Below are 16,429 nucleotides of genomic sequence, written 5' to 3' on the forward strand. Positions count from 1 at the left end.
CCTCCTCTTTGAGGAGGGCCATCTCCAGACAGCCATGAAGGTGCTTTGGGTTGTCACTGGCATTTTGGCAATGAGAGCCTTTTTCATTTTGTGGCCTAACCCTACACTTGGTGGTGGCATGAGCACTTGAGTCACCACAAGGGCTACTTTTGCCCCATTGTCCGTGACTTGAGTGCTCCCTGACATGCGATGACAGTGGCTGCCATCACCTTTTTGAACAGCCAAAGCCATGTCCTCCCTGCACTGGCTCCCAAAATTATGGTAGGCCTCCACCGTTAAGCAGAAGTCCTAGAAGTTCAAGGTGGATGGAAACTACTCTGTGTCCCAGAATGGCATGCTCCATCCTCCCTGCCGGCGTCATCAAGCATATAAGCCTATAGCTGAAGTCTGATCACCTGGAATTATTCAGGGCTTTATCTCTAAATACCACTGGTACAGACAATTACTATGTCAGTTTAGTGTAATCATGTTTTTCAATAAATTTGCTATACTGAATACAGTGTAAGAGGGTAGGCTGCAACACTGCAGCTCTTTGCTGGTTAATAGCTTTTCTGTAGACCATTCCTGCTAATCTTTAATGCTGTGGCTCCTTCTTATCTTAGCATTCACATAATTTCCTAGCAGCATACAGCATGATATGGTGTACAAAAGGCATTTCTGAAGACCAAGTAGACCATAGTTCAGGTCATCTATCTCAGCAACAACTAGGTCAAAGAATGCTTTCAGACTGGGATGGCAAGGCTTTTGTTGGCAGAAATCATATATTTCTTTCTTTTATCTGGTTGTTGGCATTCCAGAGTTTACACAGCTTTCACTACAGTATTCCGTTCATCACTTTCTCACAAGTAGAAGTGAGAGACTTGCTAGTCTTAACGGGAACCATTTCTGCTCACAAGGTGAATTGCTACATTGCATTCTTTTAACTTCTGCTAGTTCTCTAGCCTGATTTTTCAGGCAGCACTTATAAGTTATTTACCTCATAGGTTTATAGATGTGTAGTGGGATAGCATTCTCTGGGGCCTTTCTAATCCCCACCAAGTAACTCACAAAGGTGAGAATGAAACCTTGTGCTTGTTCATAGGTTCATAGGTAGGTACTGGGCTATCTGCCCGAAGGCATATATTAGCCCAGCCACGTTGTGCGGTATTCACCACCCCTTTGGTTAGTTCCCTAGACCCTTGATCTAGCAGCTAGTACCCTTGGCCCCTATCTAGTAGAGCTGTTGGTATGATCCCTGGTGTGAACTTTCTGTTACCCATCCACTCTTCAAGGTTCCTCTTGAAGAGTGATAGTGAGGGGCTCTGTCTTATGTAGATCGGGACCTTGTTCCATAGCAAGGGAAGTCTTTGCGAAGGGAATCTATCTCTCCAGCATGTTCTATTCATTGTTGTGCTGAGGTTTATATCCCTAGAATGTGTAGCTCGAGTATATTTTGTTTTGCTAAGATGGAGCATGTTCAACAGTTCTAGGTTGGACATGGCTCTGTATGTTAGACAGAGATCGCCTGTGAGAAGGCGATATGCAATACAGAAAAGCCTTAGTTTTTTTCAATCGTGCTGCATAGGGCAACTGTTTGAGGCCAGTAATCCTCTTATTGAGGTACCTCTGTGGTCTCTCCAGCTGCTGGAGATGCCTAGCCAGGTACATTCCAATTGGTGCATTGTACTCAATAATGGGTCTGATGAGGGAAGAGTAGAGGGGCACCACTACATCCTTAGATCTTGATGCAAACCCTTTCATGATCAGATGGGTCACATAGAAGGATTTTCTAACCACCTTGGCAACATGGTTATCAAAGGAAAGCTGACTATCTACTTGGGTCCCTAGATCCCTTATTACTTCTTCAGATTTCAGGGGGTTACCTCCTATGTGGTAGTTCATGGGTACTCTGTTTTTTCCAAAGGGGATTACTACGCATTTTTTAGCATTTAGCTTGAGACCATGGCTTTGACACCATGCATCGGTCTCATTAAGGCCCTACTGGAGGATATCCTTGTCGGCCGGAGACTTTATTATAGAACCCAGTTTGCAGTCGTCTGCAAACTTGGTCAACCACAGCCCTTCAGTGCTTGCTTGTACTTCTGAGAAGTATATACCAAGCAGGAGGCACCCCATGACAGAGCCCTGAGGCACACCGCTCGTTACTGGTCTGGATTCGGACATAGATCCCACTACACTTACTTTGTGGAATCTGTCTGAGAGCCAGTTTGAGATCCATCTTGTGACGTAAGGATTTATGCCCAGGTTGGTGAGTTTATCAATAATACCCAAATGGGGAATTGGGGAATGGTGTCAAATGCTTTAGCAAGGTCAAGGTAAGTTGTGTGTACCTTCTTTCCCTTATCTATAGCCTGAGTAACTGTCTCAAAGAAGTCCACCAAGTTCAGGAAGCATGATCTGCCCTTGACGAAGCCGAACTGTGTGGGGTCAAGTGTTTGGAGGTTCCCAATCTCTCCATTTATGAGTTCCATAAAGATTTGCTCCATTGCCTTACAGATCGGACTGGTCAGGCTTATTGGTTGGTAGTTCCCAGGGTCAGTTGTGGGCCCACCCTTGTGCAGTGGAACCACCATTGCTGTGCGCCATTCTATGGGCACATATCCTGTCGAGAGGCTGAGACTGTACAGGGTATTCAGATGCGGGGTTAATTCATTTTGGAGCTCGCGTATGACACAGCCCGGGACACTGTCTGGTCCCATGGAGGCAGTGTTTTTAGCTTTAGATAGAGCCTTATTAACCAATGTATCAGTAATAATTGGAATTACACAATCCCCTGGAATAGTAATAGGCCCTGTAGGTGGTTTGCACTGAACCTATCAGCCAAGATGTTGGCAATGTCAATGGGGTCAGTGTATTTTGTTCCATTTTGTGCTAGCTCAGAACAGACCTGAGCGTTGCCATTTAGGTTTTTGACGTAACCATAGAAGGCCTTATGGTTATCTTTGATATCCTTGTCAACCTTCTTTTCGAAATTGGCTTTAGTTGACTTGATGAGAGCCCTCAAATTCTTACTAATGCTGATCAGGGATGATTTTTCTACTTGAGATTTGGCCTTTTTTTGTACAAGTCTCCTCCTTTTATTGTATAGTTTGCTTATGGCCAGGGTCCACCAGACTGGTTTCTTCTTGGTTGAGGAAGGAGTCTTGGTTTTATTTGGGATAGCACGGTCCATGCAATCCTGAAGATGTATATAAAGTGCCTTGGAGTAGGATTCTGCATCCTGGATATCATTATCCTTCTGCAGGGGAATAGAGAAGCTTTCCACTTCTGACGCAAGTAGTTTGAAGTTTGCTTTGGAAACGTTTTTTACAATGGTTTCTTTGACTGGGGGAGGTGGAGGAGTGAGGACCTCCAGGGTTATCAGTTTGTGGTCGATCTGACCAGAGAAGGAGTGATAATGAGTGTGGTACAATGGGCGCCCATATTTGTGATGACTAAATCCAATATGTTGTCCCCTCTAGTGGGAGAACATACCAGTTGTTCAAGGGCATTTGAATTTATAAATTCTATGAACCGCTGGGCATAGAAGTTAGAACTTTGGTAGTTCGCCCAGTCTATACCAGGGTAGTTGAAATCACCCAAAATTATGGTGTTGAGTAGGACCTTTATATTTTCCAATGCCAAAAGGAATGCTGAGTGAACATCTTGGGACTTGGTGGGCGATCTATAACAGGCTACGACTTGAAATGTGGTTTTGCCTGCTGATAGTTGCGCATGGATGATCTCTGGGGCATCATGCTGCGCCACTAACCTGGAGATGTGGGTATCCTTGATGAATATGGATACACCTCCGCCCTTTGTACTGCGATCCGATAACTGAGGCCAGAAGGTATGATATGAATTGTAACCTGGTAGTGCTGGGGTGCTGTCTGGAGCCTTGAACCAGGTTTCCATCACTGCACAAACATCGATTTTCTCCATACTGAGGAGTGCCTCGAGTGCATGCATCTTGAGGTTGAGACTTCTGGCGTTGAGTAGCATTACCCTTAGTTTTTGGTTACCTGTGCTGGTTACGGTGGTTGGTTTGTCCTTTGAGCCTTGCCTAAAAAAGGCACTATGGGGAGAACAAGAGCCTTGGCCAGTATTCGAAAGCCTAGGGGTGACAGGTGCAAACCATCTCTGGCAAAACAGCGAAGCTTGTCTATCATGTCATCCCAGGCAGACAGACACTGGATCCCCTTAGAATGACTCCAGAAGCTTAGCCAATTGTTGAAATTGAAAAGGTTGCGCCTCCCCAGGAAGACACACACACGCAGTTAGCAAATGCAGGAATCAAACCCCTATTCAACTACCTTATAATACTACAGCAGTATGCATTTACATGACGCGCTATACACATGTGAGGTAAACACCTTAACTTTAAGCCACCCTCCAATTCTAGTTTTATTTGGTAACAACAGAAGTGTCATAAGGTTACAAATCTTGAAGCTGAATTGTTTCTTTAGCATGTATCCTGTGTTATACTGTTACATACGATTACACATGTTGGGGTGGACGATGGATGAACACAGATAGACAAAGGAATTTTAAGTGGGATGACAGTTATTACTTGCAGAAGAGCAATTTTTAATATACCTTAGAGCATGTTATACCACAGAATGTACAGTTGTAATTACCCACTATGATCAGATTTACTTTTTTAATGCTTTGTTATAATTCCTACAGGTATGGGACAACTCCATTAGCCCGCATCATCATCATTCTTTTCCCACTGTCAAATATCCTGGCATACTCCATGGTTAAGACCCTAAAGACACTAGTAGATTATAAGCACATGGTACACAAATCATGTACCAGAATGACAAAGCAAATAAGGAATACCGGTTTAGTATCTCACTGTAAAAGTAACATGTTATGCCGACTTTCACTGAGTTCCCCCCATCCCTCCTGTAACTTAAAGCACAGGTACTACCCTTTCTGGAAGACAGGACTCTATGTTGGATGCACTTTGTCTGTTAGAGCTCCAAGGTTCATTACCAGACCCGTGAAGCTGCAAGCCACATAGTTGGGTAACTTGTCATGAAGTGCATACTTACTTTTAATATGTGCTGTATCGACTCCCAGAGCTTTGAAAGTACATTAAATTAATCCTTTTTCTGTTTCATTTATATTTTGTATTTTAATCTGTAAGATATAAAATGTAATTATTTCTGTAAATATGATTTCATTTTACACTCCGGTGCCATCCCTGTAGATGATGGGATAGGATGACATAGTCTGTCACAGTAGTCCTACCCTAGGTTGATTGTCTACATATCTGCCTATAATCTTTGCCCTAATGATAACATGTAATGGAGTTTACCTGAACAGCCAAAAGTTAATTTGTGGAAGGACTTGTACACATTTACTGTTATAAGGGCATCCATAATTGGGTCCCTGATGTTTTTTTCTTAGTTACATCTTTCATGGAATGCTTTTAGGTATAGGAGGGAAAATACTTTCTTTTTACATAAAACTGAGCTATAGTTACCACTGCTCATTGTTAGGTTTATGTTTTCTTTTTTGATCTAATGGATAAATAACAGCATCCTTGAACAAATCTCAGATGCACTGACAGAGAAATGTTGCGTAATTGTGTCGTGTAGTAGCTTGTGTTAAAATATTTTCTGCTTTTGAGCAAGCATTTTTATCACAGAACTATATACCATTTCTGTAGTTTTTACAGTGGAATACTGGTGTGATAGGGCAAATATACTGTAGTGCTTATGTGAATATGGATTCTTTTTCATGCTCATGCTAACATGATTTGGAGGTCTATTTTCCCCTCGACTGCATGTGTTAGGAAATTAAGATTTTTTTTTTCTTTGCAAATTTTGGAGTGGGGTTGTGGTTTGAGCTATTTAAGTGTACTTTTATTCATTTATTTATTTATTTACTTACTTACTTACCAGGCAAGGTAATGGTGGCAAGTGCAGGTGTTTTCAGATACCTTTAACAATGTATTCTTTATGGTTCATAAGTTAATATTAGGCTTTTGAGCCTGAGGACCATTTGTAGCCTAGCCACATGATAGTAGTTCAATTTACGAAGACAAGAATTGATAGCAGATCCTAAAAGCATGCAGTATTTGTGTCTAGATGTTCTTCGTGTTTCACTGTTGCAGTCATCAGATTTGGGTTATCTGCTTGCAGTTGCCCTCAGTCGGCCTGATTAACAAAGTCTTGGGTACTGCGTCAGTTGCTGTCTCCTCTTCCATGACGTCAGGTCATCAGGGGTATAAAACATGCAGCCGACACCATTACACCAGTCTTTCTTGCCGTGCGGTGCCCGAAGCAGAAGCGGTTCGCAAGTGCCAGTCGGCCGACTCCTGAAATTTTCGTTTTCGAGTTTCAGAACTGAAGTCTTCAACTAAAAGCTAAGTACCCTCTTGGGGAAACTTTTTCTTGCTCTTAACCGATATCAGTAAAAGTAAATAATTGCATTACTTGTGGAAAGCAAATACCTCATAAATATTTTCATTCGTACTGTATTCCTTGCTTAGGCCTGACCACGACGTACCTCGCTGTTGGTTTTGTGCCTTATTTAAACTACAAACTATCCGTTGGAATATTTTCGCTTCGAATTATTTTGGTACTCAGTTCAATTATCCTGATATGTCTTTGGTAAGCCATCCGACTACTGACATTTCCGAAAAAATGCAAAGATAAAGACAGAAACAGGCCGCCTAGGACCAAAGCTGCCGATGAAGCTTCTCCTAAGCCACTCGCCAGTTCGCCGATACTCAGTGAGGTGCTTTCACAGCCCCTGATATCCGCTACTTCAGATTTACAGGCCTCTACTGAGACCCATTCGGTGTCCGGTATGCCGAAAGATGCTTCAACTGTGGAACCTGCAGATGTCTATACCTTGGATGGGTCCGGAGCTGCTGTGCAGGCACCGGCTTCTGAGGGTGTATTCAGGTCTACTGACTTGTGTATTAAACTGAACCCATCTTCTTCTTCAAGGGCTAAATCTCGAACCATGCCTAGAAAACTGACGCCCAGACCGCATGGTCAGGCCTCTATGCCTAAAAAACAAATGATAAGAATGGCTGAAGACCTTATTACTTTAATTAGGGGAAGCCAACCTTCCCCCTCTAAGAGACCTAGGACTGAGTTTGCTTATGATACTTCTGACCAGGATTCTGAATTTTCTGTTTCCTCTGATGACCAGGATTTACCCTTATCTACCTATGAAGATTCTGATGCTGAGGACTCTATTCCCTCTGCTTCTCCCCCAGAGGATTTCTCTTTTGGTGAAACCTTGCATACTCTCAGGGAACATTTTTGTTGGGAAAGTCAGGATTTCTCTGATTCTAAAAAGAAGCTTAGGGATTTCTTACTCCTGCCCCAGCACAGGCCTTTAGCCATATCTCCTGTACTAGACATTGTTGATGATGCCTTTTCGAAGTCTAGCTTGGCCCCTGACTCTTTACCTCCTGCTCCCAGAAAACCTGATAGATATTACAGGGTCCCTGACTCTCACAAGTTCCTTTTTAAAAATCCTACTGCGGATCCTTAGTCTATTTCACAGGAACCCAAGGGCATTAAAGCTACTACTGCCAAAATTCCTACCCCCTCTGATAGAGACTCCAGGGTGCCGGATAGATGAGTTAAGAAGGTATACACTTCTGCAACTTTGGCCATTAGGGCCTTAAACTGCCAGTTTCATATGTTAAAAGTATCAGCAGCATATTATTGGATTGCTTAAACAGAAAATGATGTTGATTCCTGATTGTGCTGAAAATAAGGATTTACAGGATTTACTGTATTTAGCCGAACAGGTTGGAAAACATACTTTGCAATGTGGTTTTGATTCACTAGAGGCATCTTGCAGGGCTACTGTAACTGGGTCTGTACTTAAAAGGCAAGCTTGGCTTAAGGAGCAATCCTTGCCAAATCATGTTAAAGCAAAATTACTGAATGCTCCCTTAAACCAGGACCGCCTGTTTGGCAACAAGACAGAAGTTGTTCTTAAAAAGATGGAGGAAAAAGCTAAATTCATGCAAACTGTTAAAGATTTTTTACAAGTACAACCTCCAAGGTTTAGTAGGCATTGGCCTTCCAAGAATTGGTCCTTTCCTGCCTCTTCCAGACCTTCTCAGTCCAAACCCAAATCCAGCAGAGCTCCCAGCCTTCAATCCCAGGGTACGCACAGGACTAAGCAAGTGGGGGGGGGGCCTCCACTTCCAAATCTGGGAATAATAAAACTCCCCCTATGGTAAACTATCTCAGTGACTTCTTTTTAAAACTTCCAAGCACTTCTCAACTGACTTCCCCTTTGGAGGGAAAGATTGCTCTTCATGCCAAGAACTAGGAACTCATTACCCAGGACAAATGGGTTTTAAATATTGTGTCCCAGGGATATAGATTTCACTTCCATGAGTTACCAACACCAAGCGGGTGGCCAGATCTACCCCCAAATCAGTGGGCAGAGGCCCAAAAGCAAGTACTTTCTCTCTTAAGCATGGGGGCTATTCAGTTGGTACCGGAAGAGGAAAATGGACAAGGTTTCAACTCGAGACTTTTCCTAGTACCCAGAAAAAACAATTCATGGCGTCCTATCCTGGACCTGTCTACTCTAAACACCTTTTTGGTGATTCCAAAATTCAAGGTACTGACTCTTCACCATTTGCTCCCTATGCTAGGCAAAGACGCCTGGTTGGCAACACTAAATTTAAAGGAAGCATACCTGCACATCCCAATCAGGGAATCTTGCAGAAGATACCTACGCTTCAAAGCAGGCTACATGCACTGTCAGTTCTCTGCATTGCCCTTTGGCTTATCTACTGCACCCAGGGTATTCACAAAGTGCCTAGCTCCAGTCATTGCATTTTGCAGGCAAAGAAATATTCAAATATACTCATACCTGGATGATTGTCTAATTCAGGCAGAAAGCCAGGACATACTTTTGAATCATCTGGCCTTTGTACAAAGGGTACTAACTTGTCTGGGGTACACCATAAATGAAAAGAAATCACACCTGGTACCCTGTCAACACATTATGTTCCTGTGAGCAAGCTTGATTACAACTTCCTAGATGGCTTTCCTCATGCCGGAGAAACAAATTCATTTGACCCTACTTCAAACAAGTGGCTACAAAAACCCTGCTATCTGCAAGGCAAATACTGCAAGCTTTGGGGTTCATGGCCTCCTGTATTCTTCTAATTCCATATGCAAGACTGCATATGAGGAAACTATAATGGTATCTGAAAAGCTTATTGTGTCAACATTCTCAGGATCTAGAAGCAATGATTCCTATCATACCTTGCATACGCCTAGAGTTCCTTTGGTGGGCAGAGGTCTGCCACCAAAACAAGGGACTACCATTCACACTATCCCCTGCTGCCCAAACCCTAACAACAGACGCATCAGACTATGCATGGGGGGCTCACCTGGCAGGGAAGTGCATTCAGGACAAATGAAACCCAAGTCAAATGCACCTGCATATCAATCAAAAAGAACTGTTAGCTGTACAGAATGCTCTGACAGCCTTCAAGGACCACATTCTTCCAGGGCAATTAATGGTAAAAACAGAAAACACCACTGTTATGTGGTACATAAAGCAGGGGGGTAACCATTCTTACCCCCTCTGCAGACTAGCCATGGCATTGTGGAACACAGCCTTTAGCTACCAAGTGCATCTACAAGCTCAATTCCTGCCAGGAAAATACACTGGCAGACGGACTAAGCAGAAACCTCATGGACCCACACGAGTGGAAACTGGAACCAAGGATTTTCAACATGTTGACAAGCAAATGGGGGAGCGCTGATATAGACCTGTTTGCCTCCCCCCAGAACAATCAATTGGCCAAATTTTGCACAAGGACTCCCCACAAACAAGCATGGAAATTGGATGCTCTGTCCTTCAGCTGGAAAAAACAATAAGTTTATGCATTTCCTCCTCTGCCTCTGCTCCCCAAAGTACTACTAAAGATCAAACAAGACAAAGCAAAGATGATTTTAATTGCACCACACTGGCCACACCAACACTGGTACCCCCTCTTGTGCAGTGTGTCACTGTTGGCCCCATGGCACCTGCCTCAGACTCCTACCCTGTTGTCTCAGCAGGAGAACCAGATTCTGCACCCTCAGCTTCAAACTCTGAACCTAGCAGCCTGGCTAATTCCCTAATCTCTCCTTTACCATCCCTCAGTAAACTAGTAATGGATATCATTTTAGAGGCAAGGAGGCCTAGTACTAGAAAATCTTATGCTGAAAATGGAAAAGATTCTGAGCCTAGAACCAATCTCAAAGGTCGAGCACAGCAACGCCCAATTTACCTCAGATTTTACAATACTTAACTGAGATGCTTCACAAGGACCTGTCTTTTTCCTCCATCAAAATTCACGCCTCAGTCATTTCAGCTCATTATAACACAGAACCTCCCGTCTTCTCCCATCCACTGCTCTAGCAGTTCCTCAGAGGGGCCAAAAATTTAAGACCACCCAGGAGAGCTCCAACTCCAGCCTGGGACCTTAACTTTGTATGGGAGAAACTCACTCTCCCTGCTTTCGAGCCAGCTGCTACTGCAGATTTAAAATTTCTTTCTTGGAAAACAGCTTTCCTTTTAGCAATCACTTCAGCTAGAAGGGTGTCTGAATTACAGGCCCTTATGGCAGTGAACCCTTTCATCATCTTTCATGCAGATAGGGTATCCCTCAGAACCAATCCCTCCTTCATGCCCAAGGTGGTATCCAGTGTGGCTCTTAGTCAGTCCATCCATTTGCCAACCTTCTTTCCTATTCCACAGAACAAAGGGGAACGGATACTGCACTCCTTAGATGTGCACAGACAACTTAGATTTTACTTGGACAGGACTAAACCTCAAAGGCAATCTGAACAACTGCTGGTGGCATTTGCTGCAGGGACAGAGGGGAAGGCTATTTCAAAGCAAACCATTTCTAAATGGATAGGTCATTGCATTAATTTCTGCTATAAGCATCATGGAAAACCTATCCCACAGGGGATCAGACCCCACTTAACCAGGGCTGCATCTACCTCTACAGCCTTTCTCAGAGGTATTCCTACCAGGGACATCCTAGAAGCTACTACGGGGAGTTCTGTACATACTTTAACCAAGCATTACCATTTGCCAATTTTCTGTAAGTCCATAGCTGGCTTTGCCGCTGCAGTCTTGCAGGACCTTATAGCTGGTCCAAATGCTATCTAAATTCCTCCTCCCATCCTTAGCTTTGAGAATCTACCCAAATGTGATGACTGCAACAGTGAAACATGAAGAACATAGTACAGTTGTGTACACTTACCATAAATGTAGAAATTCGAGTGTATTCACTGTTGCAGTCCTGGTTACCCTCCCTCCAGCCCCCTGACTTCTTTTGGCTATACTTCTACTCTACTTTACTACGCTTAAAAGCTTTTTGGTGCATTTGCTTTTTTGTTGGAGGTATAACCTTGTATTTTTATTTATTTAATTGCTTCCCATTAGGGGGGCACCTGACATCTGGGGAAAGAAAAACTGGTGTAATGGTGTCGGCTGCATGTTTTATACCCCTGACGACTTGACGTCATGGAAGGAGAGACAGCAACCGATGCAGGACCCAAGACTTTGGTAATCAGGTCGACTGCAAGCAGATAACCCAAATGTGATGACTGCAACAGTGAATACACTTGAACATCTACATTTATGGTAAGTGTACACAACTGTACTTTTCAACTCCTTTCCATAAGAGCCTGAGGACCAGATGAAGGATGTACTTATGCTTGCCCTTGAAAAGGGTCAGGGAGCCCCTGTGGTTTACTTACAGGGCAGTTTTTTCCATAACAGATTTATACTTTGTGATAGATATTTATCACACCAACAGGTTCTGTTTATGTTATGGTGGAAGTTTAGATCTCTTGAGTGGGTATTTTGGGTGTTATTAGTTCAGTGCATGTGTTTGAGGTTGCATAGGACCTGATCCTTGGAGTCTCTGTATGTAAGCAGAAATCCCCTCTCAGACGTCAGTAAGAAATGGAAATGAGTGAGAATGTTTTAAGGCAGTTAGGGTAACTCTGGGATGACATGACCTTTCATGTGTTTGTGAAGAAATGCTGTGGTCTTTCAAGCTGGGTCAGGTGCATTATACTGTAATATTGGCCTAATACAGGGGGAGTAGAAAAAGAATGATGACCGCCTTAGGTCTAGGCAATATATCTATTTGGTGATCACACTGACTGTATAGAAAGGATTTTTTTACAGCAGTAGACAATTAGAAGTTGAGGGAAAGTTTGTCAATGAAAGTTGAACCTCAGCACTGAAATAAATAGGACATGCTGGAGGGACAGATTAATAATCCAGAGGCTCCCTTCACTCTGGAATAAAATCCCAGTCCAGGTTAGGCAAAGTCCCTCATTGACTCTCTTCAAGTGGAATCCTAATGAGCGGATTGGAGATCGTAGATTTACTCCGGGTATCACTTTTGTGTCACTGTTAGACAGATGCACAGTATACTAACCTCAAAAAAGGGCATAGCAAAATTCATTTTAAAATGGGTGGCGAAAGCCAAACACACTCTGGCTAGGCTTGTAAATGCCCTAGGGCAGATAGCCTAGTATGAACCTATGAACCTATGAAGTGACTGGGTCGCTTATGACATTGTCATTTTTTTTTGGGGGGGGGGGGGGTGGGCATATGTGATAATAACATATGGTGTCCTGCTTTGCCAGAGGATGCTAACTGCATTTTTTTGGTCTTCAGTTTGAGGTTGTCATTCGTGTGCCACTTGTTAGTGTTTGTTGGCTGTCATGGAAAATCTGGTTGTCAGCTGGGATATTTATGACAACTCCAATTTTGCAGCCATCAGCAAACTTTGTGAGTGGCAGGCCCCTTGATGTTGGCCTTCACACCTGAGATGTAGATACCAAAGAGGAGTGGTCCGCAAACCGATCCCTATAGGATACCTCTGGTAACTACTGCTGTATGCTTTTATATTTTTGTTACTGTTCTACATGATTGGTACATCCTACATTCTGAAGCATTCAGCACACGTTAAACTTTACTGATTGATTTCTCTGAATTTAGTTGATTCTTGAAATACCTAAGAATAACTTCTATATTGAGTTTTGATTATTTAAATTGGTACATTTTTCTTGACCTGAATGGTTTCTTGTTTTTTTTTTTTTTTTTTTTTTTTTTTTTTTAACTGGTGTAGATTGCTGATCCCCATGGACTATTTTCATGCTAGCCAGTGTAGGATACAGACAAAAAAAATTATACAGAAAGGTAATGCACATTGTCAAAATGTGAGAATCAATTTTTGACGCGCCTTAGAACTCTCAGTAATAAGATAATGGTTATAAACAGCATGTACAGAGTTAAGTAACATTAACATCAGATGTATGACCTATGCCAGGGTTCTACATACACTGTATACAGTAAATAAGGTATATATTCTATGAAGGGGAAGGTGGTAGGGAGGAGAGGAATAGCAGATAAATAGATAAGGGTAGGGATGGGCAAATAAGTATGGGAGTACTAAGGTGAAGATGTTCAGGTGTTATAAGAAAATAAACACCTTAAGATATGTGAGTAGAGTGAGGTTTTAACATGAGAATTAGATTATTATTGAGGAATGCACACAGTCACGTGCATCAGTGATAGTTTTTTTTTTAATACTGGAAGTGATTGGATGTCTTTAAGTTGGAGGGTAAAACTTCCCAAAGTTTAGCACTAATGACTAAGATTGCATGGACAGTCCAGTGTGCTTTATAGCAAGGTGGAAGTATGTGGGTAATTATTTATAAAGGAATGTGCTTGTGATTTTGGAACAAATGCAGAAATGTTTTGTGGTTTGGGAATTATTTTGCCTTTAGAGTTTCAAGTATTTTTTTTTGTCCCCTTGGAGCTAATCCTATTGGCCCAGCTCTCAAGAGTCCTATGTCCATGCCTGGCCTACCAGCCTTCCTCCTACCCCCCCAACTTAATTTGGTGTTACAGGGTCAGGTCATGGATCCTAAGGTTGTCCTGGGGCTTGGCCATCTGTGCTTCTGTCCAGGGTGGTTTCTTTTATACACCCTACTTACTCAATTTCCCTGCCCCCCCCGATGTTCATCGACTATTTCCAAGGGCATCTCCTCTCTTTGGGGCACACCTCCCCTTAGGGAATGTCATTGACAAGTGCCCATCCTGGGTGGGAGGGCACCCCATCCTTCCGTCTTGTTCTGTCAGTTGCCCGGGATGCTAATTGAACCTGGGTCATCTGGATTGTAGTCAAAGCTATTTCCCTCTATGCCACCAGTGGCTTTTAAGTATTTGCTTCTATAGCATTGTTTGTGTGTGTCTTTCAGCTTTTCCCGGTTAGGGGTCGCTACAGCGGAACTCCGGTCCGCTAATGATTGGCAGTAGAGTTTTTACGTGCTGGCTTGCCGGGCCTAACGCACAACCTTCAATGAAGGAACGCCCGTTCACGCATGTCGCCACACGGAAGACGCTCTAACTGAGAATCGAACGGGCAACGTCTAACTGTGAGGCGACAACGCTACCGCAGCACCACCACCGCGGGACTTTTTTTTTTAAGAATTTTGCAGAGCCTTGGATTGACACATTTTGTTTTCTTTTTGGATGTACAGGTTGTATTGTCCTGTATTGGTGTACTTTGCTCTGTAGAATACCGTACGACTGGGCAGTGTGAAATGAGTTAGCTGCATTAATACTTTCGTTTCACTTAAAGTGTTAAGTGGAAGAATAAAGTTTTTTTTTTTTTTTTGCCTAGCTTTTTATGAGATACGCACTAATGTAATGCTTAAATTGGATAGTTTATCATACTGGCTGAATAGTACAGTAAAAGTAACTACTCACTTTTGATGCTGAGTAAACCAGACTTTGTTTTACTTTCAAATTTGTATGATTGTATGTCATCATGTGGCATTTGCATGTTCTGAAAAGCATCTTATAATGCATGGTTGCTCAAAATTAAAAATATTCTACTCCAGAGTAAACTAATGCCTGAAAAACAAAGCAGGATTATAACCCAGATAAGAGCAAACTTGTTACATGCAACAAAATGAAAATGAACTGCATAATCTTTTTTATATTAACTAAATCACTCTTTACTTAACCAGGCATCTGACTTGCAGCTGGTAAGCTATGCAATCACTTCCATTGGCAAGGCTTATATCAAGAAACTAAGACTTCATCCTGATACATTTGTCCAACTCGCACTTCAACTTGCCTTCTTTCGACTTCATGGACGGTAGGTTACAAGCCCAGTACACGAGACTTACTTCTTGGATACCTTTCTTCATTCAAATATTACTTGCTGCTTTAGTCATTTCAAAGGGAGTGATGCAGTTCAAATTTTTTGTGGTATGGTTAGTATGCTAAACTAATTTCCTAACCTAGATTTATGTATTTATGTATTCATTTGTTAAGAAGCTGAGTGATTGATTCATAAGACCCCTTACAGCCAAGACCTGATTACCAAGCAGACAAGCACAGTAAATGTGTAGGAACACACTTGATATACACAGTAAGAGTGGATTTGAAAGAATGCATTTAAGTAAGATATAGTTAGATACACAGTTACTTAACAGTAAAAAGAAAACTCCACATTAAAAGTATAGTGGTAAGACATACACCTCTCAGCTGTCCGGATTTTGGATGAACACACCAAATTTGTTCTCAATCTGGCAGTTAAAATTACAGCTACCCTTTTGCAGTCATGCAGGTTGTGACCAAGTCCAGAAAGATTGATGCACTGGCTCTGATAGCAGAAGTTGTCATTTCCAGCTCAATCATTCTGTTAACCGTCTTTGTTAGGGCTTGTCACAGAAAGGAATTACCAAAGACATATACATTACTCAGCACTGACATATAACAGGGCTGCTGCTCCCTTAACCCTTGTCCCTGCCTGTAAAACTTTTTCTGTAGATCAGTGGCGCAAATTATATGTGTGTGTGTGTGTGTGTGTGTGTGTGTGTGTGTGTGTGTGTGTGTGTGTGTGTGTGTGTGTGTATATATATATATATATATATATATATATATATGTGGGGAATTAAATATATAGATGCCTTTTTATTTTCCTTTGCCATGGTTGTCACAGTGTCAGAGCTTATAAAAATACTTTCCTATATTAAACTTTTTTATACATTAAACAATTACACATTTTGGTTGAGGTTGCTATTGCTGTTACTGAAGTTTGCTTTAAAATGGATATTGATTGCATGCAAGTTGGAACATTGGCAGTTAGAGTGGCAATTTCTACTCTGCATCCTGGCTACAAATGGGTAGTCGTAATCTTAACATTCATCCATACACTTTTGCTCCCTCTCTCCTGAAACAGGAAAATGTCTGTCTATTCTGCTGTTGCAGTATTCTTTACATGAGGGAGATTGCCGGACAAGCGACCCAACTTCAGCAAGTTTACAAAAGTCTTATGTGCTTAGGGTGCATGGTACATCACACGTATTCAGCTATAGGACATAGGGTATAAAAGTGACATATGCACACA

General features: G+C 42.3%; 1 protein-coding gene across 3 annotated transcripts in view; it reads left to right on the plus strand.

Annotated features, from left to right (window-relative positions):
• The window catches only part of CROT (carnitine O-octanoyltransferase), a 1,004,553-nt gene that overhangs the window by 605,432 nt on the left and 382,692 nt on the right, over positions 1-16,429 (plus strand). For all 3 annotated transcript variants that reach the window (XM_044067515.1, XM_044067513.1, XM_044067514.1), the window contains exon 12: positions 15,042-15,172. In XM_044067515.1, the coding sequence (XP_043923450.1) occupies positions 15,042-15,172 (131 nt within the window). The remainder of the gene's footprint in view (positions 1-15,041; positions 15,173-16,429) is intronic.

The sequence above is a fragment of the Protopterus annectens genome, chromosome 3.part1 (genome assembly GCF_019279795.1).
Source record: "Protopterus annectens isolate FY-2018-M chromosome 3.part1, PAN1.0, whole genome shotgun sequence".
NCBI lineage: Eukaryota > Metazoa > Chordata > Ceratodontiformes > Protopteridae > Protopterus > Protopterus annectens.